The sequence below is a fragment of the Trachurus japonicus genome, chromosome 8 (genome assembly GCF_045865225.1).
Source record: "Trachurus japonicus isolate A0001 chromosome 8, Traja_1.0".
NCBI lineage: Eukaryota > Metazoa > Chordata > Actinopteri > Carangiformes > Carangidae > Trachurus > Trachurus japonicus.
The window spans coordinates 13,097,429-13,123,512 of record NC_140914.1 but is presented as its reverse complement, the minus strand read 5'-3'; the positions used below and the strand labels follow the sequence as shown (position 1 = coordinate 13,123,512).

The 26,084-nt window shown below is 41.0% G+C and overlaps 4 protein-coding genes across 6 annotated transcripts; 2 read left to right on the top strand and 2 right to left on the bottom strand.

The window, feature by feature from the left end:
• The first annotated feature begins 44 nt into the window (after positions 1–44).
• Positions 45–2,282, top strand: LOC146982779 (microfibril-associated glycoprotein 4-like). Of its 2 annotated transcripts, XM_085783937.1 has the most exons (5): positions 45–259; positions 338–535; positions 881–977; positions 1,130–1,297; positions 1,390–2,282. In XM_085783937.1, the coding sequence occupies exons 1-5, from the start codon at positions 257–259 to the stop codon at positions 1,650–1,652; spliced, it is 729 nt and encodes a 242-aa protein (XP_085640063.1). In that variant the 5' UTR covers positions 45–256; the 3' UTR covers positions 1,653–2,282. The 2 variants fall into 2 exon arrangements, with proteins under 2 accessions (XP_085640063.1, XP_085640064.1); XM_085783938.1 differs by lacking the exon at positions 881–977 and having other exon boundaries at positions 153–259.
• LOC146982778 (retinol dehydrogenase 8) lies at positions 2,059–5,247 on the bottom strand. 2 transcript variants are annotated; one of them, XM_085783936.1, is made up of 7 exons: positions 5,080–5,247; positions 3,679–3,834; positions 3,408–3,573; positions 3,130–3,309; positions 2,941–3,034; positions 2,652–2,835; positions 2,059–2,268 (listed from the first exon to the last, which is right to left on the bottom strand). In XM_085783936.1, the coding sequence occupies exons 2-7, from the start codon at positions 3,697–3,699 to the stop codon at positions 2,059–2,061; spliced, it is 855 nt and encodes a 284-aa protein (XP_085640062.1). In that variant the 5' UTR covers positions 3,700–3,834; positions 5,080–5,247. The 2 variants fall into 2 exon arrangements, with proteins under 2 accessions (XP_085640062.1, XP_085640061.1); XM_085783935.1 differs by having other exon boundaries at positions 3,408–3,569.
• A 2,602-nt stretch (positions 5,248–7,849) lies between these two features.
• soul5 (heme-binding protein soul5) lies at positions 7,850–9,881 on the top strand. Its single transcript, XM_085783945.1, has 7 exons — positions 7,850–7,868; positions 8,027–8,086; positions 8,253–8,334; positions 8,441–8,561; positions 9,080–9,216; positions 9,313–9,476; positions 9,572–9,881. Coding segments are annotated over exons 1-7 (675 nt in total). The 5' UTR covers positions 7,850–7,866; the 3' UTR covers positions 9,681–9,881.
• A 304-nt stretch (positions 9,882–10,185) lies between these two features.
• kcnh4a (potassium voltage-gated channel, subfamily H (eag-related), member 4a) lies at positions 10,186–24,639 on the bottom strand. The gene is made up of 16 exons (XM_085783934.1): positions 24,175–24,639; positions 19,274–19,507; positions 18,078–18,206; positions 17,816–17,949; positions 16,475–16,727; positions 15,514–15,671; positions 14,808–15,015; positions 14,353–14,547; positions 14,059–14,258; positions 13,202–13,451; positions 12,912–13,126; positions 12,755–12,793; positions 11,769–12,136; positions 11,607–11,686; positions 11,422–11,498; positions 10,186–11,311 (listed from the first exon to the last, which is right to left on the bottom strand). The coding sequence occupies exons 1-16, from the start codon at positions 24,248–24,250 to the stop codon at positions 10,340–10,342; spliced, it is 3,588 nt and encodes a 1,195-aa protein (XP_085640060.1). The 5' UTR covers positions 24,251–24,639; the 3' UTR covers positions 10,186–10,339.
• Positions 24,640–26,084: the final 1,445 nt, after the last annotated feature.

Below are 26,084 nucleotides of genomic sequence, written 5' to 3'. Positions count from 1 at the left end.
TGTTAATGCAGGTGATTGGGATATTGTGTCCAATTCCAGCAAAGGACATTGATACCATAAAACTGAAATAGAGATAGTAAGATAGGGATGAAAATAACCTACTCCTAATTCCAGTATACACTCTTCTTTCTCAGTCAGATACAGACCGATTATTTTTAGCTGCAGCTGTCAATGGCTGTTACAGTGTCAGTAACAAATGAACTGCAAGTTTGCCAACCACGGTGCCAGACAAGGATTCCCCTCAAAATATTGAAGCATGGTGAGTTTGGCATGTCTGACACATTTTACATTTGCAAAATATTTGTAACTGATTACAGTTTTTATGTTTTGATCACAGGGCTTCATTGTTTTTCTCCTCCTGATCCCAGCAGCAGTCTGCTCCCCAGCGTTACTTCCAGTAGACTGCACTGACTTGTACAACAAAGGTTTTGGTAAAAGTGGGGTGTACACCATCTACCCAGGAGGACCAGTCTCCACTCTCCAGGTCTATTGTGATATGGGCTGTGGTGATGAGGCCGACAGTGGTAAATGGACGGTATGTGTGTTTATAGTTCATTTTGTAGTGTACTGTACATTATATTTCAATACAAGAACAAATTATTAACAACTGTCATATTGCACTTTATATATCATGTTAAACAGTCAAATCTTTTTTTTATCTATCTATCTTTTATCTAGATCGAAATTTTTATCTCAGAGCCGACACGGTTGCAACAGAGCAACCAAGTAACTTAGTAAAGAAAACTGAGCCATAACTGTGTTTAACTTAATACTGACCTTGCATCCTCAGTTTGTCATGATATGGACAGTAAATTTCCATCTTTGGTTGACTTGAGGGAAGTATTTCTTTGCTGATTAACATATTGAACATGCATGCCAGGTCTTGCAGAGAAGAAAGGACGGCACCATTAACTTTTATCGTGGGTGGGATCAGTACAGAACTGGATTTGGTCAAGCATCTGGAGAATACTGGTTGGGTAAGAGCTGAGACTGGTCATTTAGATTTTAAGCGTTATTGGTTTAATCAGCTGATCTGGAGTAAGCTGTAGCGCTCAAGAGAAATATTACAGAGTAGAATATCAACTTTAATTCAATTGATTTATTCTTGTGTAAATATTGTATCTGCTAGGTCTGGAGAACATACATCTCCTCACATCAAAGGAGAGCTATGAACTGAAGGTGGAGATGGAAACCTTTGAGGGGACAAAGGCCTTTGTCCATTATTCCTCTTTCTCTGTGGGTCCAGAGCTGGACGGCTACAAGCTTAGTCTTGATGGCTTCACAGATGGAGGAGCTGGTGAGTCTTATAGATACTGAAATTATAGCTTCGATATCTCTGTCACTAAAAGTGACTAAAAATGTAATCTCTCTCCCCTGCTTTTTTTTCAGGAGCTTCCTTAACTTCACACAATGGTCATAAGTTTTCTACATTTGACAAAGACCAGGATACTCATGCTCAAAACTGTGCCAAGATCTACCTGGGAGGATGGTGGTATGGAGAATGTCATGCTGTTAATCCCAACGGTCTTTATGCTTGGGGCAGCTCAACCTTTGGCATCGGAATCAACTGGGACTCTTGGAAAGGATACGAATATTCCCTGAAAGCCATCACAATGAAGATAAAACCCAGAAGCAGCAATGTTGACAAATAATTCATTTTGTCTATCATTTTGAAATATGGCTTGTTTATTTTGTCATCATGGATTGATTTCTTTGTTTAACAATCTCAGATTATTTGCACTGTGATTCTGTTATTGCTAGATTATTTTACTTAATAATTAATTAATAGCTGAAAGTACATTGTGGAGTGCTTATGGTTCATGTTGCTGTTATTATACAGCACTTACCTGTACAATTCTGCATAAAGTTTAAAATATTGTAAAGCTAGATATAAAGTCTATGTCAGGTGAATACACACAGTACATGAGGAATCATTATTATCATCCATTGGCCCCGATCCTGGCTCCTCAGTAGAGAACTTCTGTCTATAGCTGGACATTGTACAGTGACAACAAACATCTACCATACTACAGTCTGTGCAGGTTGACAGTCAAATCTTCATTTCTTCCCTTCCTTCCGTTGCAGCATACGCAGCACAGCGAGAGTAGCGTTGAACACGTTGTCATGTTTAAAGACCATCTTATAAAAAGTGTCCAGAGGCAGGCGACCGGTTGGATCTGCATGTTTCAGTGCTGTCATGGGCATGTACAGGCGGTTGGTCTGGTGCCGCAGAGGAGGCTGCTTGGCTGTGATCACTCCAACTGTTTGCTGAAAAATAAAAAGCATTTCAACACACATTTCAAATTTCTTAAACCTTCCATCTCTATTAAAGGAGGAAATTTAAGAGTGTGTGTTCAGTACGTCTGCTTTTGGTACAACTAACAGAGTGTGGTGTAAACTGTCAGAAGAAGTGACATATGTAGGCCTACTACAGGTGTTAAACATATAGCGACGTGTATATAAGCAGGCTCCAGGCAGGATGCCACTGCGCTTCCTGTCAGTGACACTTTCTGTTGCTGTTTAAGGAACGTCCACATGCAAATATAAGAAACTAGCAAGGTGTTTATCAAGTGCTCCGTTCTTTTTCGAAATAAAATACACACAACACCTTTAAACTCTGATAGAAACATAACAATAATGTCATCACTTGCCTCAGCCACTTCTTCTGCTGTCTGGCCTAACGAGGCGAAGACCTTTTTTGAGTATGGCAGGTAAATTTCACGGAAGATTCTGGCTGTCTCCTCGTCTGCTCCGGATAAGTCCATCTTCTCAGCATCTTCATACAATTTCCGCTCGAACGGTGTCACCACTGGGCCCGGTTCCACTAGAGTTGTCCTTGTGACAGAGATATAAAGACACAGAGAGGACCACTGCTGCGTTAGGTGACAAAGTTGCTGGAGTTTCAGGTTTTGAGATGTATTTTTCAGCACATGTAATTACTTGATGTTAAACTTCATTGCTTGCACTGCCAGACTTTCACAAAATCCCTCCACTGCAAATTTGGAGGCAGAGTAGACGTCATTGAATAGAAGCCCTGTGGAGAAATATAAAAAAAAACAGTTAGTAATCTCTTAGATCTCTTTTACTTGTTAACTTCTCCTGAAATTGCTCTGGCACAAACAAGCACACCCTGTATTCCCATGACGCTGCTCATCACCACGATATGGCCGCTCTGCCTTCGCTTCATGTCGGGCAGCAACTCTTTCACCAGTCGTGCCAGGCCAAAGAAGTTTGTGTCAAAGAGCTCCTTCATGGCAGCGATACTTTGGCACTCCAGTGGTCCGATCATGCCAGTGCCTGCATTATTCACTAGAACAGCAGAAAAATCCTGTGTTATTATACTTTATGCTTGTGGAGAGAGCTTAAATCAACTTATAAAATGTCCATGAAAATGAGAGGAGACAGACCAAGTACATCAACCCTCCTGTCTGGCAGGCTGTTGACACACTCTCTGATGGAGTCTTCACAACAGGCATCTAACTGTTTGATTTCCAGGGTTTTGTTTAAGCAATCGCCAGCTGCTTTTTCCAAGGGCCCCCGTTTTCCTAGATCCCTCATTGTGGCCACCACTGCCTCAGATAAACAATGGATACACTGGGTGTCAGTAGTTGTAAATATCTCTATCATCGATCATCACCTGTATATCATTTATTTGCTTGTGCAGAGTAAATGGCTTACCTTTAAACCGTCTAGACTCATCTTTAGCAAGCCGTGCAGCCACAGCCAAGCCAATCCCGGAGGAGCACCCGGTCACCAGCACCCTCCTGGTCCCCATGGCTCTTTGACCTCTGACCTCGAGTCCAAGGAGGATCCTGAATGCTCAGTTCAAAAATGCTGTGAACAGGTTAGATATAATTCTTGAATGAAATTATTTATTTCAGTCACACAACACCAACATCAAAATCAACCATTTAGCCATTGGACAATTTAGCCAGCACATATTACACATACTTGCAACCACATTTCACACACGAAAAAAAACATACAGTGACCGAAAAATGAATAGGCTAAAGCCCAAGGGTTATATTTGCCTATCCTATACACTCCATAAAATTAGATTACTAGATTACCTAGAATATTAGCAGTACAAAATAATAAGATGAAAAGAATCATTGTTGTAATTCATAATTATTAATTTTATATAGTTTACATTTTAAGGCTTTCTTAAAACTCAACAGAGAACTACATAACTTCAACTAATTACTGAGTTTATTCAATATTTTGACCCCCAAAACTGAAACACATTTGTATTTTACATTAGTTTTAACTTTTCAATTGTTATCCATGATGTTATTATGTGTTCAAGTGGTGCGATGAACCCTTTACTCCTGTGCTGTGTGCACTTTGTTCAGTTACTGATTTCTTACTTGAATGCCATTTTAACAGCACAGTAACAACTAGAATGGGTGCTCAGAGAGAATAGACCCATACCAAGGCCAATGTGAAATAGCAACATACTCTAGAGATTATGTGGGCTTTGACTGGATTTATGTATGCAGTAATGTTCAGCAGCCCCAGCCCTTAGAGTAATATGTGAACTTGCAACAGGAGTAATCACTGTGTATGTGTGACATTTTTGTGCTGCACACAACAGTTTAGGAAATCAATTCTCAGTGTGTGCTGTATTGAGTCTTTATTTTTTTTAAAAACAACTCTTCAGTAATTTAATCTCAAAATCAGGTGAGATTGCTATCCTTAAAACTATTATTTGCTTCCACAGAGGTGGACACACAAATCACTTCTGGTGAAGTTGATCTGTAACAATGCATCACATGGTATGATTAACCACAAACACATGTAGGAGTCAAGTGAAGCAAAGTATCTTCCCTTGAAATAACAATGAATTATAAAACACACAAGCTAACACTAGGTACAGTACACTATAGCCTATTAAGTTGATTGTAGGCTGTAGCTACTGCACATCACAGCAGGGACTAGAATACACAGGGAGCTCACTATGAACGGTGAGTAGCTACTGGAGCAACTGTAAATCCCCACTGGACACTGAATTAACCTCAGGGAGAATTATGGGTCTGCGTGTAGGTGGTGGTTGTGGTGGTGGTGGTGTAGTTTACCAACCTGCAGAGCGAACAGCGCGTCCTCCACAGCGGCAGATGTGGGGAAACAGCTGTAATAAACCAGCACAGAATAACGTTACTGCTGTGTTCATGCAGGAGGGACGCGACCAAACCACATCACACCGGGACATGAGGCTACATAATCCCAGCGATTACCTAAATGGGTCACATAGGCCGCATCAGGTTGTGGGAGTTGTAGTTCTCTGAATGACAACACGCAAACATGTCTGTCTGCAATAGTTAGATTTGGTGGTATGCTATAATAGGGAGTGTTAGATTTTTTTTTTATTTTTTTTTTTTACAAGTTAGGCTACATCACATTTTATTGCGTTCGCAGTTTACAATTTGACAAAAAAAAATACTAATGTACTGCCTTTATAACAATGAAACTTCACCCATGCTTTTAATCTGTTTGCATGAAAGAATCTTAATAGTCAGATATACTTTCCGGGCAACGTGACACTTTTATACGGAAAAGAAGAAACACAATGGCGAATGCAAGCAAAGTAGACAACATGGGCTATTAGCTATATCAAATTATCATAAAATCCACTTATTGTTGTTTGTTTGTTTGTTTTTGTTTCTTTATTTTGAAAATGTTTACCGGAAGTGCTCGCAATATAAGATATATTTTTGAGGCGATTAAAAACATTAGGTGAGAATTTTGCCTTTAAAATGTTTTTCAATTTCTTATTATTGTTCTGCTGTATGCACCCGTCACAGAATATTTACAAATGTAGCAGGAGCATAAGTGGAGGATAAAAAGCTGAGGTGAGGCAGCATAGTAAAAAAAAAAAAAAAGTAAGTAAGTAAGTAAGTAAAAGTATTTACAGAAAGTATTTCCGGTCGGCGACGCTGGCTTGGCAGATTCAATATATTTCAGTTTCTCGCTGTGGCCACTAGGGGTCAGTGAAATCAAAGAGGAGGAATGGCGGCGTCTCGAGTGTCTTTTTTACCGTCGTGTGTGCGTGCAGTTTGTGTGGAGCTGGAGGTGGTCAGCACTCATACAGCTTGTTGATAGCTGTAAGTAAGCAAACCACTAAAAGAATAGACGAAAGAAGCAGACGAGGTTTGTACAGAGTAACTTCACCGAGAGGAAACCAACACCGCCATCTTTACATCACAACAGACTGATACCTTGCCCACTGCAAGTCTCAGGTGTCGTTGAACCTAATGACACCAAAGTTTCACGTTTTGTTGTTGCTGAAGGAGGGCTTCTATACCGCCTCCTTTTGTGTTTTTCAGGATAAAGGGCGGAAACCTTTTAACCCTCAGCTGCTGTTACGAGACCCCTATTCAGTGGTCATTTACAAAACAGCTGATGAAGTCCTTTAAGCATGTTACCTCCAGGTCTCTTATTAGGACATTGTGTACTGTGCAGTAGTTCACAATAACCAATGGTACAGCAGTATAATAGGATTTAAAACACAATATTGTGTATGGATTATCTAGAATCTACACAAAGTACAACCTCCTGCATGTTTTCCTATTGCAAGAGTTTGAAATTAATGTCTTGAAAGTGTATCACCCTATGTCTAATCTCATAGGAGAATTAATAGTAAACTTCTTCTTTAGTGAGTTATTCTCTGGACAGGAGGATGATAAAGGTCCTATTATGTTAAATATTAGAATTATAAGCCATTCATTACACTTAAGTTTACTAAGTTAAACATTTCTTGTGCACACCTCTAAAAACATTCACAATTAGGCTACACGGCTTTATATTCTGGTAAACACCAAAATATACTTATCTAGGCCTATACAAAGGGGAGCTTATTTGCATTGATAGGGTGACAAGAGCAAAATTAACCTTGTAATCTTTTGCCACCAGGTTTGAAAAGCTGAAATAGTTTGAGATGTTTCCATGGAGCCTGTTGACACCGAAACTCTTGCCTACTGCACATGTTGGTGTTATTGGTTCTTTTGTCTCCCGGATGAATGCACTTTCTTGAAATGGGAGTAAACTCGAGGATTTTGATGTTTTGCAGGTTGAAAACAGGGTATCATGTGATCTAGTCCTAACAAAAGGTACAAGTAAATTCTCTTGTGGTAAGAAAGCTAACGTAGTCTGTCCATCATTACTGTCTGAGCTACTTTTTGTTTCTGCATGACACTTAAAGCCAAGGTGGTCATTAGGGACACTCTGTACAATGCTTGGGTAAATAATATTGCATGGGAACCAGGCGTTTCACTCACCCACCTCACATGATGTGATGTCACAGTTTATGTGTGTATATTATATTAGATGAGTTTTTATACAATGTATTGTGCTGCTGCCTGCCACATAAGGATTAGATGTTTCTAATCCAACAGTGAGTATCTACATTTTCATTCACCCACCCACACACACACACCCACACACAACAACTTTGGTATTTAATGACATAAAACTGGCAAATGTCAATATAAAAAGTATGAAGCATCCAAACTGAGCACATGGCTTGTGTTAAACTTTACAGCTATGCCTGAAATTGTGTCGGCCCCCATGGCGCAGAGTAGTCCCTTAGATCATCTACATGATAGAGATGTTATTGGTGGCAGAGGTTACAGAACATGTGAGTGAGACAAAAACATGTAAAACGTGTCTCTGTTTCATAATTCTTCCCACTGCCCCTTGTTTCTGCTTCGGTTTCCCATTGGTCTTGACAATCCATTGTCAGGGTTTTGTGTTGTGGGTCCAGGGAGTGGCCAGTTTTCCTTTCATAACTCAGGGTTGGATAAATAGTTGCTCTGGTCGGGACTGCAAACATCCACTTTTTAGATGCACTAAAACCGACACTCTGCCACAATGTAAGTATAACTTTATTTTCCAGTTTGTCATGGATAGAAATGAATAAATAGGAAATTCTGCTTCAATGTTCTCTTTTCACTGGATAAACAGAAATAGCTTGTTAAGTCTCGATATTGAACTGGCAACACTCCTGTGCATGTGTTTGTATCTGTTCCAGGATCTGTCTTTCAGGGCTGGTTGGCTTTCTGCTGGTGCTGACAGCTGAGGGCAGAGTTGGGTAAGAAACATGAATTTGATCCCCAGAGTTAAAGTTATTTTGCAGTTAAAATGTTGATTATGAGAAAACTTGAGACACAAGTAAAATGTGAAAATGATGAGTTAATGAAGCAGGGTGATGGAGTGTGATAGACTTATACCTCCCAATCTCTTTTCTTTCTCCACAGAAACTCCTCTGAGTTACCGTTCTGCACTGAGACAGAGCAATGCCTGCTCTTTGATCCAGTTTGTATGACTGAGGGATATGAGGTGTGTGTCTCTCATTAGGAAAGGAACATTTTTTCACAGTTCAGGTGCCAGAAAGTAAAAAAAAAAAAAAGAAAAACTCACTCCAATGTTTGATTGTCTCCCTCAGGCCCGTCACTACGGCTCGGTGAAATGGGTTTCAACTGACGAGACCTCCTTCTTCATGGAGTTTGCATCAATGAAAGCATTCAGACGACTGTATCAGTACATCACTGGTGCCAACGACAAGGGTGTGTACATCATGTGTTTTAGTTTTTAGAACAGATAGCCTCATGGAGATCACTATCTCTGTGACATTACCTGTGTACATGAATAAACATATGGTATAAGGATGGACTTTGACTTTGACAAACATGATATATTTAAATACCAACACACAGAAAACAGATACATTTAAAGTGCTACTACAGTGATATAATGAATATGAATGAATAATGTGTTTTACAATCTCAAAAAACAACCAAGAGATTTTTTTGTGCAGAATTGAATGAAAATTGAATGAATCTTGCCCTTTGTGGTGAGACAAGTATTTTAAACTAGTCTGCCAACCTCTGTGTGACCGTGTGGTGCAGCTAAAATTAACATCTGCTTTGACGTAACGTTATAATTACTGTATTTAGTTGCCATCAGAGAGCAGTTTAGTGGTTTTAGAGGAAATCCAAGTCAAATTGCTCATGTTTTTTTTGCACTTGAGGTTTGTTCTAAATTTTTACAGATTAGCCATATTTTCTCAATGTCCACTTACTAGGAAAGAAAATTGAAATGACATCTCCCGTACTCGTGAGGATGCCTGACAAGAGATTTTGGGAGATGGGTGTCTACACCATGAGCTTCCTGCTCCCAGCTGATTGTCAAATGGATCCCCCCATGCCTACGGACAGCAAGGTAGGATTATATCAACTGCTGCTGAGTCATAAACTGACATATTCTGTGAATATTCCCAAAAGCTTTGGCAGATGATGAGACTTTGCTGGTTTGCAGGTGTACATCCAAACCATGCCCGACATACATGTGTATTCACGGAGCTATGGCGGCTGGATGACGAGCAACCAGGACGGCAGTGTGGCGAGGGATCTGTCCAAAGCCCTTGACATGGCAGATGAAAAATACAAGAAAGGCTTCCACTATGCGGTTGGATATAACAGGTAAAATTATCATTATCGTCTTAAGAAGTGAGAAGCAGAAATAGTGTTGATGAGGAAAGCCCAAATAAATGGTTGTGTGCGTGTGTTTCTTGCAGTCCAATGACCATCTTTAACAGACACAATGAGGTGTGGTTTGTTGCTGAGGATGAACCATCCTGTTCCAGCTCCAGCAGCGAGGAGATGAACTTCGCTCCATTCTCCTGAACTTTGTGAGCTCTGTGCAATGGCAGCTTATAGCTCGACGACTGCTTCAATATTTCTTCAACTCATGTGTCATATGAATAATCTTCAAGTGGGAATCCAGATTTTGAATACAGTCTGATAACTTGTGATGAGGGTTTTGTAATAGCTTCTTTCAAGGTTTTCTTTTATATTCAATAAAGTTACTTTTATGCAGTAATTAAATTCTCCTGTGGTCGTTACTGGTCAATCCACCTCTCAGGACCAGTCCTGAAATGTGTAAAGCTGCTGGTTTTTCCTCCATAATGGCCTCAGACACTAAGCTACAATTCACAAACGAATCACTAATTTTAATACAAATGTCTAATACAAGAAAATTATCAAATGAAGATTTTCAAAGGTCAACTTAACTCATCTGCCACTAGATGGAGCTATATACTTGTAACTTTTCAAGTCCAGGTGGTAACTGCAACAACAGTAAACTACAGTAAAAATGCACAAACAAACAGAATTCACAAGACCATGAACACAATCTTTAGAAAATGCTTTATTCATTTGTGACAGACAGGTCTCCACAACTGTTCATGCATTTGGACATGGAGCATTTCATTAAAAAGAAACGTGACACTTGTAGGTACAATAAAGTCATTATCAGACAAAAACACAATGAGATACTAATCTGATCATTGTGGGTTTTGCATTCCCTCATTGACCAACAGAGGTGTTTGAACTTCTGCAGTGGGAGTGCTGCTGCTCGTGTCGTGTGATTCAATGTTATCAGTCCTCTCTTGGTACAGCGAAGCTCTCGAGTCTCTGTCTGATACCTGGGCCAGCAGAGAACATGTAGCATCCTGTGTGTGTTGCACATAGCTGGATCCTACTGGCTCACCTTGTGCTGGACTACTCACGTGCCCTGTGCATATGGTTGTGTGGACTCCTGAGGGGCTGAGAGAGCTGAAGGCTGTGTGATACTGAGGCTGGCTAGTGGGAGTGAGGGACGAGTGAATGGGTGTCTGGGACCTGGTCTGGTTATGTGTTTGGTCAGAGTTGGTTTGAATGCTCAGAGAGGAATGGGTGTAGCAAGAATTTACCGAGGAACATAAGGAGTGAGAGTTGCTCATTGTAGGAATAGAGGTATTGTAGTTCCCCTGTGGGGCCTGACAAACCACAGGGAAGCCACTGAAGGCAGGACTGAGGCCCAGGAGTGATGGACCTCCATGAGAGTGGGTCATGTAAGGAGAGGTTGGAGTTGCTCTGGTAGTTTGAAAGGGGCCACACTGGCTCTGTAGCCTGTGACCTGTGGCCCCGTCTCTGTCGGAGCAGCACAAGTGTAAACAGGACAACATTGGGCTTGAAGAATGGAGCAAGGTGGGGCTTCTGCCCTGGGAGGGCATCCCAGTGCAGCCCCACACATTTCTGGCAGGGTGGCTAATTGCTTCATGATGGAGGTGCATCCCAGTGGCTATATTTAAAGGGACATGAGACTGCCAGTCACTGGACGCAGTCACATTAGGGCTGGGAACCATTGGTATGCCGTAGGGATAGGAGGAGCCTGGAGAGTTATAATGGAGCATGGCGGTATGAGACTGTAGGTAATGCATTATGTCATGGAGCTCCTTGGCAAGGTTGGATACATCTTGGTTCAAGTTGTTCACCTAAATAGAAAAAGAAAGAATTACCTGACATTGAATTATTTCTATACAACTCCTCACACAGGGTCTAGTCATGCTCAGTTATTCAGATGTGTGTCAAGTGCTGACCGTACCTCCTTGTTCAGTTTGCTTATGTTTTGTCTCACTTCCTCTGTTTCCAAAAGCAGATTAGCACTCACTTGTAAGTGGTCTGGAAAAGAATGAACAACAGAGAAAAGCTGAGTACTATATATAATACGATGTACTGTGCAGTATAATCCTAAATGAGTTTGATCACACAGTTCACTTCAGACTTTACCTGTGATATTAGTCTCTGCTTGGCTCTGCTCCACACTGAAATGAAATGCCTGTCCATTGTCTTCAATTCCATCCACGACTCTAGCAGACAAAAATCAAGGTTGCACCATTTTTAATAGATATAAAATTATTACTGATACATAAAGCAGGATGAATAGGTTACCTGGGGCTGAGGTTGAGTGGACTAACACAAGGCAACGATGGTATGAGTAGCTTGGCAGGCTGATGGCCCAGGCCTGGCTCACTGGTGAGACTGGGCAAAGGGGTGAGGGAGAGCTCGTCCCTGGTGAAGGCCTGAGGGGAGGGGCTGTGGCCCCTGCTGCCCTGGACAGGGGAGCGACAGAGGCGGAGCGCATTGATGTGGTGGAGCTCCTCCCCCAGCAGGGTGCTGAGGCGTGACTGACGAACAGGGCTGCCCATCTTCTGGAGCAGAGGCACTCTCTTCTGCTCTGCGTGTTTCATGTCTTCTCCATGTTCGCCATCATCTGCCTCAATGATGTAGGGTAGTTTGTGATCCAATGAAACATGACCCTGAAGAGAAGATGGTTGGAAAGTCAGGGAACATTACACTTCTATGTACAGAGTGAGCTGAAAATAAGAATCCAAAAGTCCCTCTGCAACAGAGATCCAAAAATAAAAAACAAACGACTTTAATGTCTAACTACATTAATGAGTGGAGTTTTGTCATTTCCACTCTCTTTATATCAGCAAGCTCACAAGTTTTAGTAAAAAAAAAAAAAAAAAAAATCTGGGGCCCTCAGTAAAATTTCTCATACACTGTGAACAAACCTGAAAAAAATGTAGTGTTGTCTTGAATAAATGTTTATTGACATACAGGTTCTCTTGTGCACCTTTTTAATCTGATATTCTCATTTCTCTCCTGTTCATCCCACACATATATTTATGTTATTTTTAATATATTCATTTTTACATTATATTTTGATTGGCAAAAGCAAAAGATTGGTATCTTATTATCCAACTAGGCCAAGCTCTGTGTATGAATTTATTAAATTAATGCCCTTTTTTCACATTTACTATGGCTTTCAGATTTCAGAACAGTATTAGTCCCTTGTGGTGTGAACACAGATTGTACTGTAGTTAGATGTGTTCGGCAAACCGCAAGTGAAGTAATTAGTGTGGCACACATACCTGAGATGATCTTGGAGTCCATGGGAACCTTGTTACGCCCTGGAGGTATGAAAGCAAAAATTAACACATGTATTCTATATAGACATGTTTCAAATTATTGAGCAGGAACAAAGACATTAACAGACACAGGTGAAATTTTACATCTCAAATGTCTTACGTCAGCTTCACTGCCCTCTCTCAGGTTGTAGGTGAGGTTGTGGTGGATGTCAGAGCTGAAGCGGCTGCCGTACTCCGGGTACAGCCCTAGGACCTCCCTCAGAGCCCTCACACTGATGTACTGCAAGTCACAGTAGGTAAGCGCCTTCACATCTGCATTGGTCTTGATCACCTGGTCATTTTCTGGGAGGTCGGCCCCGATAAGATCCCCTTTGCCTGTAGGGATTTGTAAGGTTAAGGAGAAGGTTTATGACAAAGCATGTGAGTGAGAGGGGAAATGTGCACACTCACCCAGGATGGCCAGGACCATGCCGTCTTTCAGAACCTCCAGGGAACCAGAACAGACAAAGTAGTTGGCCTGTAGTGCGTCTCCGTGGCGGATGAGGTATTCTCCGGGTGCACAGAAGGAAGTCTTAATGTGCAGGGAGAGGGAGCGCAGGCACCCTCTGCTGGCTCGCTCAAATACAGGCAGCTGCAGGATGTCTTTGTTCAAATGCATGGCAATGTCAGCTCGCAGCTCATCTGGGAAGTCATGCAGCAACTAAAACACAAGACAGAGGGAAAAAATTAAGCCTTTACTGACAATTGATGGAGGAAAAAAAAAGAAAAGGCACAGATTGCAGTTTTAAAGGTTGATGCACTCATATGATGTGTCAAGCTGCTAAGTAAAAACAGACATGAGGTGTTAAAGCCGGCGTGTTCTCAGAAACCAGTGCCTGTGTCTGTTACCTTCAACAGTGAATTAATTATGTACAGATGGCGATGGTGAGGGTGTTAATGAGTATTCTCTCCATTTCAACTCCCACCCTTGTAATTACAGGGAACTTCTACTAGCTCAGTCCTGCCATTGTTTCTGACTTTCTATTTGTAACAAAGTGCCGTCTACTTAAGGAAATGGAATAACACTCCAGAGAATGTGAGGTGACCCACATTTTAAGGATGGCATTTCTGAAACTAGAAAACGAGCACCCACACAGAATGTACTTTTTCTACATGAAACAAAGACATTACTACTGCCCACACTGTCAACGGTTCATATACAGTTCGATTACTTATTTAAGTGACTAACTTTACCATGGACATGTTATTTAAAGATACCACAGGCAGGCTGAGCATGAATACTCCTAATTTTGTCCATTTTCACCCACCTCATTGGCGTTGATGCCATTGTTGACTGACCAGGTGGCCTGAAAGTACTCCAGCATCCTCTGCTTCAGCTGTTGGGATAGCCGATGCACACGGATGAAGTCCTTCAGATCCTTCATTCGGGTGTGATAGAGTGAGCGGCGCGAGTACATGCGCTGGATGATGGCTGTCACGTTGCCAAAGACCACTGCATGCATCAAGGCTGGAGGTGGGAGAGCGAGTGACATGATTGATGCTGTTCTCAGATCATTTGTCACATATCTGTCAATTTTTTCTGTGATCGCCAGTAAACTCACCGCCCATGAGCATAATGCAGATCGAGAAGATTTTCTCAGCGTCCGTATTGGCACACACGTTGCCAAAGCCAACACTGGTGAGGCTGCTGAGGGTGAAGTAGAGAGAGGCGATGTAGGCGCTCGGCATGGACGGACCACCCACCGTGCTGTTGACGTACGGGGTCTCCAGACGTTTTCCCAGCTCCTGCAGCCACCCTGGTGCAGGAGGTTCAGAACATGGCTGAGCTCATGTGAAGTGTATTAGGTGTCAAAACTAACTGTATGAAGAGTGTTTTACTTTTTTATAATCAGCTTCTACTGATGATGACCCTCTCTCCTTTGGTAGATGACATAATGGGAAATCTCTGTGATCTAAAAGCTAGATATTGCAGCATTCAAGCATGACTTCAGAGATGTGCTGAGCTGCCCAACCGCAGTAACATTATACTCTTAATTCAGTAGAGTAATGTGCTCACCTATGTCCCAGGTAACGGGGTCACTGCTTTCTATCTCCTTGCGTCCGATGACGTACCAGACGCAAGCCATCCAGTGCGCCAACAGCGCAAACACAGACATGAGCAGGGTCAGGACCACAGCGCTGTACTGTGAGTAACGGTCCAGTTTCTGTAAGAGGCGCAGCAAACGCAGGAGACGAACCGTCTTCAACAAGTGCACAAGCGAGGTCTAGACAAAGAGAGGGAGAGCAGGACTTAATAATAATGTAAATCACCTTTGACTGTTTCTATACACACATTTTTGTTCCTATTAGATAGGATTGACAGATGTAACCGGTGACCCATCCTCTTTTCTCATCTAACCATGATTCAGTGACTTTTAATAGTCTCTTTTGTGAAGCATTTAATCTGAATTTAATGTCACTAATAGCAGGAAAGTGTTTGAACTGGAGTCAGGGAGTCAGTCTGTGTGTGTCAGCTGAGGCCAGTGGCAAAGTAAAACTAATCCACACAAAGTACAAGTGTTTATCTTGAGGATAAAATCAAAGTAGGCAGACAAATGAGAGTGCTCAGTGAAGTGGAGGAATGTGGAGGGATAATCATCTCCAGTCCAGTGCTCTGAGGGATAACACCACCAGAACAAAAGTCTTAAAGTTAGTGCATTTAAAGAGACAGGGAAGCGTATCAAACCTGGGGCCTCACCAGTTATATAAAGAGATGATCTTACCACTGTGATGTTGAATGCGTAGAGAAGGTCGAAGGGCAAAGCTGCGATCAGATCAACAAAGAACCAGGTGGTGCAGTAATGGAGGTAGATGGATCGAGCGTCGTACACCACCTGGCCTGACTGACTCACATAGGTGGTTCGGAAATTCAGGATAATGTCTGAAAAGGAGCATTGAGAACAGAACCACAGTCATCATTAATAAAAAAGTAATTATTACATCAACGTTTAAGTACATACAAAATAATTCCTGAGCAACTCATACAATAATACAATACTGTAATATCATATTAGCAATATAAGCAATTTTATTAATGATTCTAGCATCATACCAACTCATGGAATGATGCTAATATTGCTGATATGGTAACGTGATACATGCAGTATTAAGTTTTCACTTGCATGTTCTTCTCTTGTTGCTTGCAACCAGGCTATAAAGAGAGTGTTTACACAAACATTAAGTGGGACTTATCATATGTGGGGAAAAAAAAAATCTTTCAAAGAAAGTTAAAATATCCTGCACAGGCACATGAGCAGGTGAGCTCATTTTAAACATAAATATCAGTCCGTCCCCAGACAAACCTGTTGAGAGAGAGGAAGTTAGAGAGGCTCGTGACAGATGTGCTATCACACTTCCTTTGGAGGAAAAGTGGCACAAAGTGAGAGAAATCTAATTATGATTCGTAACCTGGGGCAACAGAAACACCCTGAGTGGGTGGGGAAAGGTGGGAGGTTTTAGTGATGTGTTAGCTAACGCCATGGAAACCACTGCAGCTACACTTGGAAATATTGTTGGTCTTTATTTGAGCAGAATATTGTGGTTTATTGTTTCTCTACATAATGTTGCTGAAGATGATTTTAAACATGACATGTATTTATGATAAACAAAATCTAAAAACTAAAATTACATGACTGCAGAACACATCCATGATTAGTTATTTAATCAAATGTCAATGCATCATACCAAGTATGAAGAGCATCTCCACTGCTATGTCACTGCCTATGGTGCTGCAGCTGAAAAAGGAGTTGTTGTCACTGCCCTCATCATGACTGACAAAGCAGACGTCGTAAGGTACAGTGACCGCAACGTAGAAGGTTGCCAGCAGGATGAGCCAGTCCCACAAGGCCTTGGAGATGCTGTAGTGCAGCAGGATGAAACGTGACTTCTTCACAGCAGCGACCTTGTACTCTGGTAGAGAAGGCTTCTGGAACACACTCTGAAAGCAGCACAAGAAAACACAAAAACTCTGGGATTTAAATCTGTAACACTGTCATTGCCGACACAGTAGGAGAGAGGGATTTTGTTTAATGAAGTTATTCAGGCTTGAGAAAGTGAAGTGCCTGGATTATGTTTATGGCCACATTAAACCTTGAGAAATAATGAATCCTTTGGATAGATAAAACCAAATCTGAAAGTAAGAAAGGGCGGATAATTTCCATTTTAGTCCTGAATAAGACAGAATATGGTAGCCTAATTAACACAGCATGAAACACTGAGGGTAGCCGTAGTAAACCTGTCATCATTATTATCATCATCATCATCATGATGAAAGATGATGATAACGATTTTCTAATCTTTGGTGTCAAAGAAAGGTTGTTGTTTTTTTTTTGTTTTTTTTAGCAGACCAGGCAACTTAGAATATTTTTTGTGCTTTTACTAAAATGTATTAAAGCAGAAGTAAGTGGTCCGGTCGTTTTCGCTAATGCTGCGTTCCAGGCAGGCTTTTGAAATCGTAAATTACAGCTTCAAGTCACAACTTACGACTTTGTAGCGTTTCAGGCAACCCACTCGTGTTTTTCCGACCTGTTTTACCGGTGAAAGTCACTATAACGGCCACTCGTAACTTCCGACCGGTGAACTCGTACCAGATCAAACTGGTACGACTTCACGGTCGGAAAAATACGAGTTTCCTTGAACGCACCATAACAGTCCTCGTCCCTACGTCGCCACATTCACGGCGTTCCTTGGCTGCACACACAGCCCTGCATGCCGTTCTCTCTCCTCATTGGATAAAAACTGTAGGATACGATAAATGTTTTCTCTTCGGCTCAGAGCAGAGCAGAGGGACTGAGAGACCCGTGTTTCAGTCCAAACACTCTATGTAAGTGATTGCTGTCGGAAGATACAACTATTTAAGACTTATATTAACACAAATATATCACTTACTTCTGCTTTAATATGGTAAATGACACAAATATTTTGACATTAAGAGAGCAAATGCTTTTAAAGACAGCTAAGCACGATTCATGACAGTTGAACAGTGAAATATTAGGACTCATGTAGTTTCAATTACATTGCACTCACTTTTGTCAGTTTCCCCTTGCCCCTCTTGGTGAACAGGTTGGTCAGGTGGTGCAGAACAGTCCTCCCCCTCTCTCGTGCTTGGGAAAAGTGTGATCGGTTGCTTTTCCTGCTCTGGTGAGCAGAATCTGACATACCTGTGGGCAAAATGATAATACCCCAACATTAATTTTCTTAAAAAAAAAAAAGATTTTCCATTTAGATTTGAATTATATGTGTATGCATAAAAAATAGCGACTGTAATCAACATGTAACTAGGCCTCACCATCTCCTTGGTAGTGGTGGTTCTTGCCATATGAATCAGTGATGTCTTTGAAGGACAGCAGGAACAGCACCACCTCACCTTTTTCATTTTTAATTGGCACAATGTCCAGGAGGCACCAAAATGGATTTCCTGTTATATTAACAAAAGTTATTACACTGAGATTACCCAACAATACAGATGGACAGTTTTCACCCCCAAATTACAATTATGTTTCTATTAACACTGGGATAGGAAAGTGTTTTTATTGCAGCTAACCTCACCTGACTGTCTTGTTTGTTGTGGTGCTTCACCAAACTAGGTCAAAACCTGGTGATGGTTGACAATGACATCATCATCATGTCCTGTTCTTTTCAACTCTCTACATAACCTACACAAATACTACAGTATTTTAAGTATTTTAGTGGGCTACAGCTGATTCACATGCAATGATATAGTGTCCTTTCCCCCCTTTTTTTCATTTTTTTCCCTTTTTTCTCCTTCTCTCAGTTATTTTATTTATTAATTTTATTTTCATCATTATTATTGCTATTGTTGTTTTCTTGTATGTGCCTTCTTGTTTCATGTTGTTCACTGTTTGTAAAGTAACAAATGTGCAATAAACATATGTTTAAAAATAAAAGAAATGAAAAAATAATGCCCCAGTAGGACTTCTAGCTGCTGCTAAATTACAGATTTTATAACCTTGACATGCTCTGGTTAAATCACCAAACAAAGACGAAATTAAAGACAAAGACTGCGCTGTGTTTTCTGCTGTATATTCTGGAAAACTGCACAGAGAGGAAGTAAAAATTACAATACAAACACTTTCTGTTCCCGTTTCAAATTAAAAGCCCCCTCGTGTGTAGTGGGCGGAAACCCTTTATTTCTTAAGATGACTTTTCTTTGCTCATTTCCGGTCACGGTCACTGGTTTTCGTTTTTCATACACATGGCTGAGATTAATTAGCCTTCTTCAGACGTTAACATGGGCTTCTTCTCCTCTCCAAGTCTCGTTTAGAAATAACAATAGGCCACATGAAAGTAGTTTATTTGTTGTTTTATGGAGGCGAGCGTTTGGGAGAGCCCACTGGGTGAGTGACATGATGACATGTAGGCCAATCGTGGGCGCCCATGTGTTGATACATTGACATTAGGTTAGGTTTGAGACCAGTGTGGTGTTAAGAGTCAATATCTATCGAATTAATGAATCCTGCTCACCATTCTTCCTATAGAAACAGACTTCTCCCTGGTACTCCTGCTGTCCCTCCAGAGCTTTGTGTGCCTGTTGGGTCACCCTGTCGTTGGTCTCGGCCCCGTGGAGAAAGCTGCAGGTACAGGTTTTCTGCATCACCTCAGTCCGAACAAAGCCGGTCAGCTCGCAAAACCCATCAGAGCAGTAAACGATAGGGTAGCCATAGCGACCCTGAGCATTTCCCAGCAGGAAGTTACTGTCTGCACAGAAAAATAAGAGATTGTCAAGGTTGGAGGTATAAAGACTTGTGTGATTTTGTATTTTTCTAACTGCACAGCTGTGATGCAGCTTGAGACAGTTGCGTCACTGTTAACAGTAAAATTCACACTCTTTCCACCACTTCACTTCAGATTTGATTAATTTGTCAGAACACATACAAAATGAATAGCCTACTTAAAGTTTTCTTTATCTGAGTCATTCCCTCTGTTGTCACCTCAGTTACCTGAAATAGTCCAGTGTAAATCAGAGGGGGCTTTGATGTATGCTGATGGTGTGTATGAAGTCTAAAGGGTATGCAGGGCCAAAGTTGGCTCCATGGGGGACCAGTTCCTCTTTAGCCTTTAATTAGCATGTGGAGCATGGGCTGCATCCTGCCACCAGTTATGCAACACACGGTTTATTTTCCTGTAGCATTAAATGAGGATGAGGGATATCTATTAAAGATGCTGTTTTGCAAAACCAATTTTGTTTAAATTATTTTGTTAAAAGTCAATGAACAATTAAATTCAGTGCTGCTACACTTGAGAAAAAATGGTTGAGATGAAGCTGTTTCTGAAATCAATTATCACAAGAGTTGTAAACGCAAGCCTTGTTTGAGGCAGTTGATCATTATTTCGAACTGCTGGAGTCATTTCAGGGCAGGAAGTGTAGGTGGTGAAGCAGAAGATGATAATGAATACTGCATTTAAACAAAGCACTACATTCGAGAGAAGACTGTCTTCACACCAGGGGGGCTGTAAGAGTCTGTTACATGGATAGAAAGAGCTAAATAAAATCTATACAAAATGTCTTTTGTCCATCTTGTGTGCTCTGCGACTAACAATGTCCTCTTGAAAAGCCATTGTCAAAATAGAGAAACAATATAGAGCAGCGAATTGAAATCCCAGTTTAACCCACTCATAAACTGTAGAATTTGATTTGTAAAATAATTAAAACGCAGCACTCCAAGGTCTATTGTAAAGTCAAATAACGACCAGACTTCTCCATTATGACTAATGCAGGTTTGCTTTCACTTGTCTCCACGTGATGCAAGAAAACCCCTTCAATATTTAGACAGATAGACAAAGCCCACGAGTGTCTTCCCTAAGTAATTCACCGAGTTGCTCTCTGAGTGAAAGCGGATTTAATTTGCAACAAACATCCCTGTCTGCAGAACACCGCAGTGATGATCCAGCTCAGAGGACAGCGTTGAACACCTGTGCTGCTGCAGTGAGTTTTAATGAATGGTGCTTTGTGTTCTCTCTCGAGCTAGGAAGGTAAACACAGACTGATAATGCCAGGGTGTATATTCAGATGCATGCAATAGATTCACCTTCTGTATGTTATATGATATTTAAACAAACAAAACAAAACAAAAAAAACAGAAGTGGGCAGCACTGAGGGGGCGTTCTCAGTGTCTGTTATAGAGGTAAAGACATGCAATTAGCGATGTGTGGCTATATTCTTCCTGATATGTGTGCAGTTAATTTCATATGAAACTAAATTAAGATCTCTCTACGCATGAGTTACCATAGCAATTCGTGCAGAACAGAAAGAAAGAGAGAAAAAAAAACATATGGCAATTCTGCAGGTTGCATCTCCGAGGTTACCAAGACACTCTGCCCTCTGAAAACACAGATGTAGCCAATAAAGCACTGGCAATATTATCCACAGTCTGATTCATAATGAACTGAACTGACTGACTCTGATTGGTAAAGTGCTCACAACATGAAGCCCCTAAAGTCTTTTTAAACCCTGATGATGATTTTTTTTAAATATATATATATATATATGCAAATCAGACTCAGATTTTTGTCCCAACTGTAAATCCCCATTTGGGTTTTTGACACCAGTTGTTTGGTTCAGTCATTTAAAATCCATCTCTTCCATTTGGCTTCACTACATTTTTTTTCCTTCCTTAATCTGTTTGTATGGCTCCATGCTATTAAAGAGAACAATACGGTTCACACTGGCAGTCGTAGGCTATAAGTCTGACTCACTGCAAAAAACCTCCTCACAGCGATCTCCACAAAAAATTCTCACTCAATGGACCCCTTTATGGGCAGTCAGGTAATGAATTTGCTTCATTATAGTTAAAATCGCAGGTCAATCCAAAGCAATGATTGTAAGCACTAATTATCAATGGCAGCACTTGTGAGGAGGAGAAAGATGTAATTCCAACACCTACTCAGGCAATTAGCAGAAGAGACTGTCCACAATGAACAACATAAAATAAAAGCCTCAGCTTTCTGTGCCTGATAGCATGTAATTATATCACTAAAGCAATTTAATATCTAGATACATGATAGTTTTGACCCTGCAGTACAGCACAATGTACAAATATTATGTAAGACATTGAACGTGTAATTCTAAACCATCAGATTAATTCTTTAAAACTGATATTAATTACCTTTATTTGGATGTGGTGATTGGTCAGATTAATAATTGAAGTCATTTTTATCAGCTTCCAAAGAGGATGACTGAGCAAGACCTCCACTGGTATTTGATTGGCTTTTGCCCTCTGCATAATTTATTTTAATTCAATTTCCTGCTCACATATCAGGCCTATGTGAATACCACTTCCACCCTGTGAGTCCGCAGCCTCGGTTCACCTTCACACTGGGGATATTTGTGTCACTTATTATTACATGTGAAAAGAGATTTGAAATAGACTTTCAGCTCGGCAGTTATCTTCTTGTCTTCAAAGAGACGTCTCGACTTAGAAAAGCTTTCCATCCAGCCGAGACGGATTCAAAGCAGTTCTCAGATGGTGCTGTGCTCTGAAGCCACCTCTTGTCAGTTAGCCCCTTCACCACCCACTCAGCTACTCGGTCAGTCCGCCCACTTCTTATGCCAGTGGTGTGAGATGTGCTGCGCTGATGTGTGGAGCCCATGTGCAAGTTAGTGTGTGTGTGTGTGTGTGTGTGAACACAAGGGCTGGATGCCGCAGAGAAAGTGCTGGATGATTTGTATGCGCGTGCATGTGATGGGTAGATACAGATGGAGATAGTGTCATCACACTGAATTTGTGAATTTGGTAAGTTGTGAGGTTGTGATGGACAGTCTGACCCATACACATACTCTATCACACCATTAATTATGTTCTGGAAAGAGCTATCTACCACCTGCTGATGGTTTTCTACTGTGAGTGGAGCAAGGCATAAACCAACAAATGGATGAACAGTGGCTGAACCTTATTGTGTTAACATGAAAATAAACCCACAGTGTGATTGTTAAGGTTTTATTCTAATAATTCAGTAGCAAAGATCAGAAAATGTAATGCCAGGTGCATCTGTTATATTTCATTTATCTGACTCCAGCTGCAGTGAGCTCTGCTTTTGTGTGCAGTGAAATACTGTATAAATCAGCCTTAACAAATCACAATACTGCTCTCATTGTTCCAACTACAGTGGTGAAAGATAAAAATAGCTCACATCCAGACAAGTTTCACCAAACAGGAAAATAATGCCAGTCTTGATAGTTTCACAGTGGTGATAGTGGTGCAGATTGCAAATACAGGATGTAGCTTTTAAAATTGAGTTCAAGGTCAATCATTCCATGTTTTGGATTGAGTTCAAGTTTTTAATTTTGAACTCGATATAGATAAAATGAAGGATACAAATGAAAAAAAGAGACAAAAATGTCACATCTTCTTGTCAGAACAATGATATTACCTCTGTGATTATGTTTCTACTGATTGCTGAGTGTTTAATCACAAGTTTTTATGCCAGTAGTATTTAGCATAATTGTGTAGCTGCAGCACATTTGCATCAAGAATTTTTTGCAGTGAATTCATCGGTGGATAATTAATAAATAAAAAACAGTTCTCGTGTATTTTCAGAAAAGAATCCAGTTTTCACCAAATATTAACACCTCTGTTGCCTCATTTACATAGAGCTCCCACTTTCTTGCACCTGTCCCTCCACCTGTACACTATGCAACCTGTGCTTGGCCCAAATGAGCCAAAAAAAAAATTGAGATCCAGAAAATACCAACACATCTTGCAGTTATCTTTTCCTGCCATGAGAATGGAGCCCTGGATGTTTAAATGCTTCATAATGATAAGAAAAAAAATAAAATAATGTGCTCTTTGGAGGATTTTGTTTGTTTTAAGTATTAAAGATGCACCGTGAATGAATTATGTATGAATCTCAACTGTGCAACATCTCAAGCAACAACAAGCAACAAAATGACTCAACAAGTGTCTCTTTAATTCCCATTCATCATCTTATAAGATGCAATGTCCATCTCCAGCTCAAAGTTTCCTGTCGTAACGTGCAGTCTTATAATTGGATCTCACCACAGTTGGACACATTTGTCGACAGCGGTGTTTTTCAGTGCCAGTCACAGCCCTAAACTGGGTTACAGAAACGCCACAGGCTGAGATCCTAAAAGCTGGGCATAGCTGGTGGAGTTGCGTCCCTAAAATGGACACAAAACCATTTGCAGGCAACACAATTTTCATTTTAGAGCGTGTGTCCCTTGAGAAAGTTTGACTCACAGATTTGAGCTGAATAACACACATACACTACAAGAATGTATATAACCATCAGGCATTACAAATATTCTGTTCATGCCTTTACTAGTAACAAGGGGCAGAGAACTTGGTCAAAGGAGGTTCTGCAGATTTCTTTCTTTAACCCCCCCCCCAAAAGAAATATATACTCACGAGTGCCATCAAAGTGGTTTGCAATGGTATCCAGGAAGGTGTTTTGTGGAGCAAGGAGGCCCTTCATCACAGGCATCTTGTACAAAGAGAGGGCTGCACACTCTTAGACAGAAGTTTTCATTCCCCGAAGAGGATCCGAAAGAAAATCTCACCGCCTCTCCTTGGGTGCGTTTGTAACTCCTCTGCGAGTTTCTATCGTAGCGTGCGTTGTTTTTATTCTGCGTTGTTGAGAAGAGATCACTCTCTTACATCATGCAGAACTCTCATCTTGTCATCAGAAGAGAGCTTGGTGCCGTGGTTCTCTGGAACGTCTCTCTCTCTCTCTCTCTCTCTCTCTGTTGAGTGAGGAGCTTTCAGGTGGAGTTGCGCATCCCTGTGCTCTCAGCACTGCTCCAGCATCACAGCGGAGCCTCAGCTTCTCTTCAGTCAGACTAACTCCACTCACCATGGTTCCTGCCATCTCTGAGTCCCCTACCTCCCTCCCTCTCTCCCTCCCTCTGTCTTTCATACAAAAGGCTGAACCATCCCCCTTTCCACACACTGTTCATTTATCAGTTCTCTCCCTCGCTTTCTTTCTTTCTCCCCTCTCCCTCTTCTCCCTCTCCCCTTCAGCATGATGTTTTGTTGCTCAGGTGGCATTGCTGATTGCTAACCTTCGCACACAGTTGCATATTGAAGGATGTACATACACTGAAACACAAAAAGAGAGCCTCTGTTGCTGTTGCTGTGGATACACGGAGGACCAGACAATGGTAGGATGTCTTCCACATCTGCATGGTGATTTTATTTTTCCTTTGCCCTCTTTGGATGCGAAGAGGTCAGAGGTCAGGCTGAAGAAAGCACAGCGGCGGATGATTCACTGTCTGACTCAAGGACACTACAGCAAATTTGCTGCTGGACTGATGTTGGTCATTTGCTTAAAGGATCTATCAGCCTGCTATGTGAATCACCATATCTATTTCACAATTTCTTCGCCTGCTATACATATGCATAAACAAACGCCCCCACGCTGAGTTGCTGTTACATGTACAGTGTGCTGTAAGCCTACATGGACACAAACACACTGTTGGCAATTTACAGCAAAAAAAACACACACACTGGCTCTTTGAATAGCACTCTTCTCAATTACCACTTTTCTTCCAGGTTCCATATGGGAAGCTAAAGCTGTTGTGCGCAATCACACATCCACTGAGAGCTGACATTTCATTAACACATACACATACATAATTAAAATCTACTCTTATCTGTGAAAAGGTCAAAAACACAACCTATTAAAATCAATATTTCATATCAAAAACAAATTAATACATAAGTTTGAACAGAACTGTTTTTTTATATATATATTCCTCTTTTTGTGCTCATTTTAGGCAGATTCAGCTTCAGTCATGTTGCCAAGCAGCAGTCGTTCTTGAATGTGTGCCTAATTTTTAAGGGTGCGGTTACTCTGCATCAAAGGCAAATTGGTGGACTATAAGTGCCAGCTGTCTAAGGCAGTCTGCTTCCTCATTCATTTTCACTACAAATAAAAACAGCATTGTGATGGACAAAATGCTGAATTAAATGGTGAAGGCTCAGGAGAGTGCATATCAATGCACTGAATTGTTTTTGTGTCTGCATCATGTAGCCTGTGGTTTAAAATATAAAGTTTAAGTATTATATTATTCATAAAGTCATTGGGCAACCTTTTCTAACTTCTTTCTTCTTGTAACTTCTTTCTTAATTGTAACGGTATTTCTATAAAGCTTCTAAGTGATGGACAGTGGAGTGGTTGATCAGAAAATGTAGTTTTTTACCCTGGTATCATAAAGCAGCCATGAAGCAAAAGCAAGCAGCAGCTATTCCCAGAGAGAAGACCATTTGACAATTGTCCTGCAAATACATTTAGTTTTTAAATGAAATGTGAAGTAATT

What these genes read in the sequence shown, in the direction of transcription:
- soul5 (XM_085783945.1), top strand. An exon ending in ACAGCTGAGGGCAGAGTTGG is followed by an intron (nt 8,087 to 8,252) that starts GTAAGAAACATG and finishes CTTTCTCCACAG; the next exon opens with AAACTCCTCTGAGTTACCGT. An exon ending in CACTGGTGCCAACGACAAGG is followed by an intron (nt 8,562 to 9,079) that starts GTGTGTACATCA and finishes TCCACTTACTAG; the next exon opens with GAAAGAAAATTGAAATGACA.
- LOC146982778 (XM_085783935.1), bottom strand. Translation starts at nt 3,775, where the DNA reads ATGGGGACCAGGAGGGTGCTGGTGACCGGGTGCTCCTCCGGGATTGGC. An exon ending in CAGCGTCATGGGAATACAGG is followed by an intron (nt 3,035 to 3,129) that starts GTGTGCTTGTTT and finishes ATTTCTCCACAG; the next exon opens with GGCTTCTATTCAATGACGTC. An exon ending in GCAATGAAGTTTAACATCAA is followed by an intron (nt 2,836 to 2,940) that starts GTAATTACATGT and finishes CTCTGTCACAAG; the next exon opens with GACAACTCTAGTGGAACCGG.
- kcnh4a (XM_085783934.1), bottom strand. Translation starts at nt 24,250, where the DNA reads ATGCCTGTGATGAAGGGCCTCCTTGCTCCACAAAACACCTTCCTGGAT. An exon ending in CCCCGTTACCTGGGACATAG is followed by an intron (nt 14,548 to 14,807) that starts GTGAGCACATTA and finishes CTCCTGCACCAG; the next exon opens with GGTGGCTGCAGGAGCTGGGA. An exon ending in ATGGCATCAACGCCAATGAG is followed by an intron (nt 13,452 to 14,058) that starts GTGGGTGAAAAT and finishes CTTGTGTTTTAG; the next exon opens with TTGCTGCATGACTTCCCAGA.
- LOC146982779 (XM_085783937.1), top strand. An exon ending in CCGACAGTGGTAAATGGACG is followed by an intron (nt 536 to 880) that starts GTATGTGTGTTT and finishes CATGCATGCCAG; the next exon opens with GTCTTGCAGAGAAGAAAGGA. An exon ending in ATCTGGAGAATACTGGTTGG is followed by an intron (nt 978 to 1,129) that starts GTAAGAGCTGAG and finishes TGTATCTGCTAG; the next exon opens with GTCTGGAGAACATACATCTC.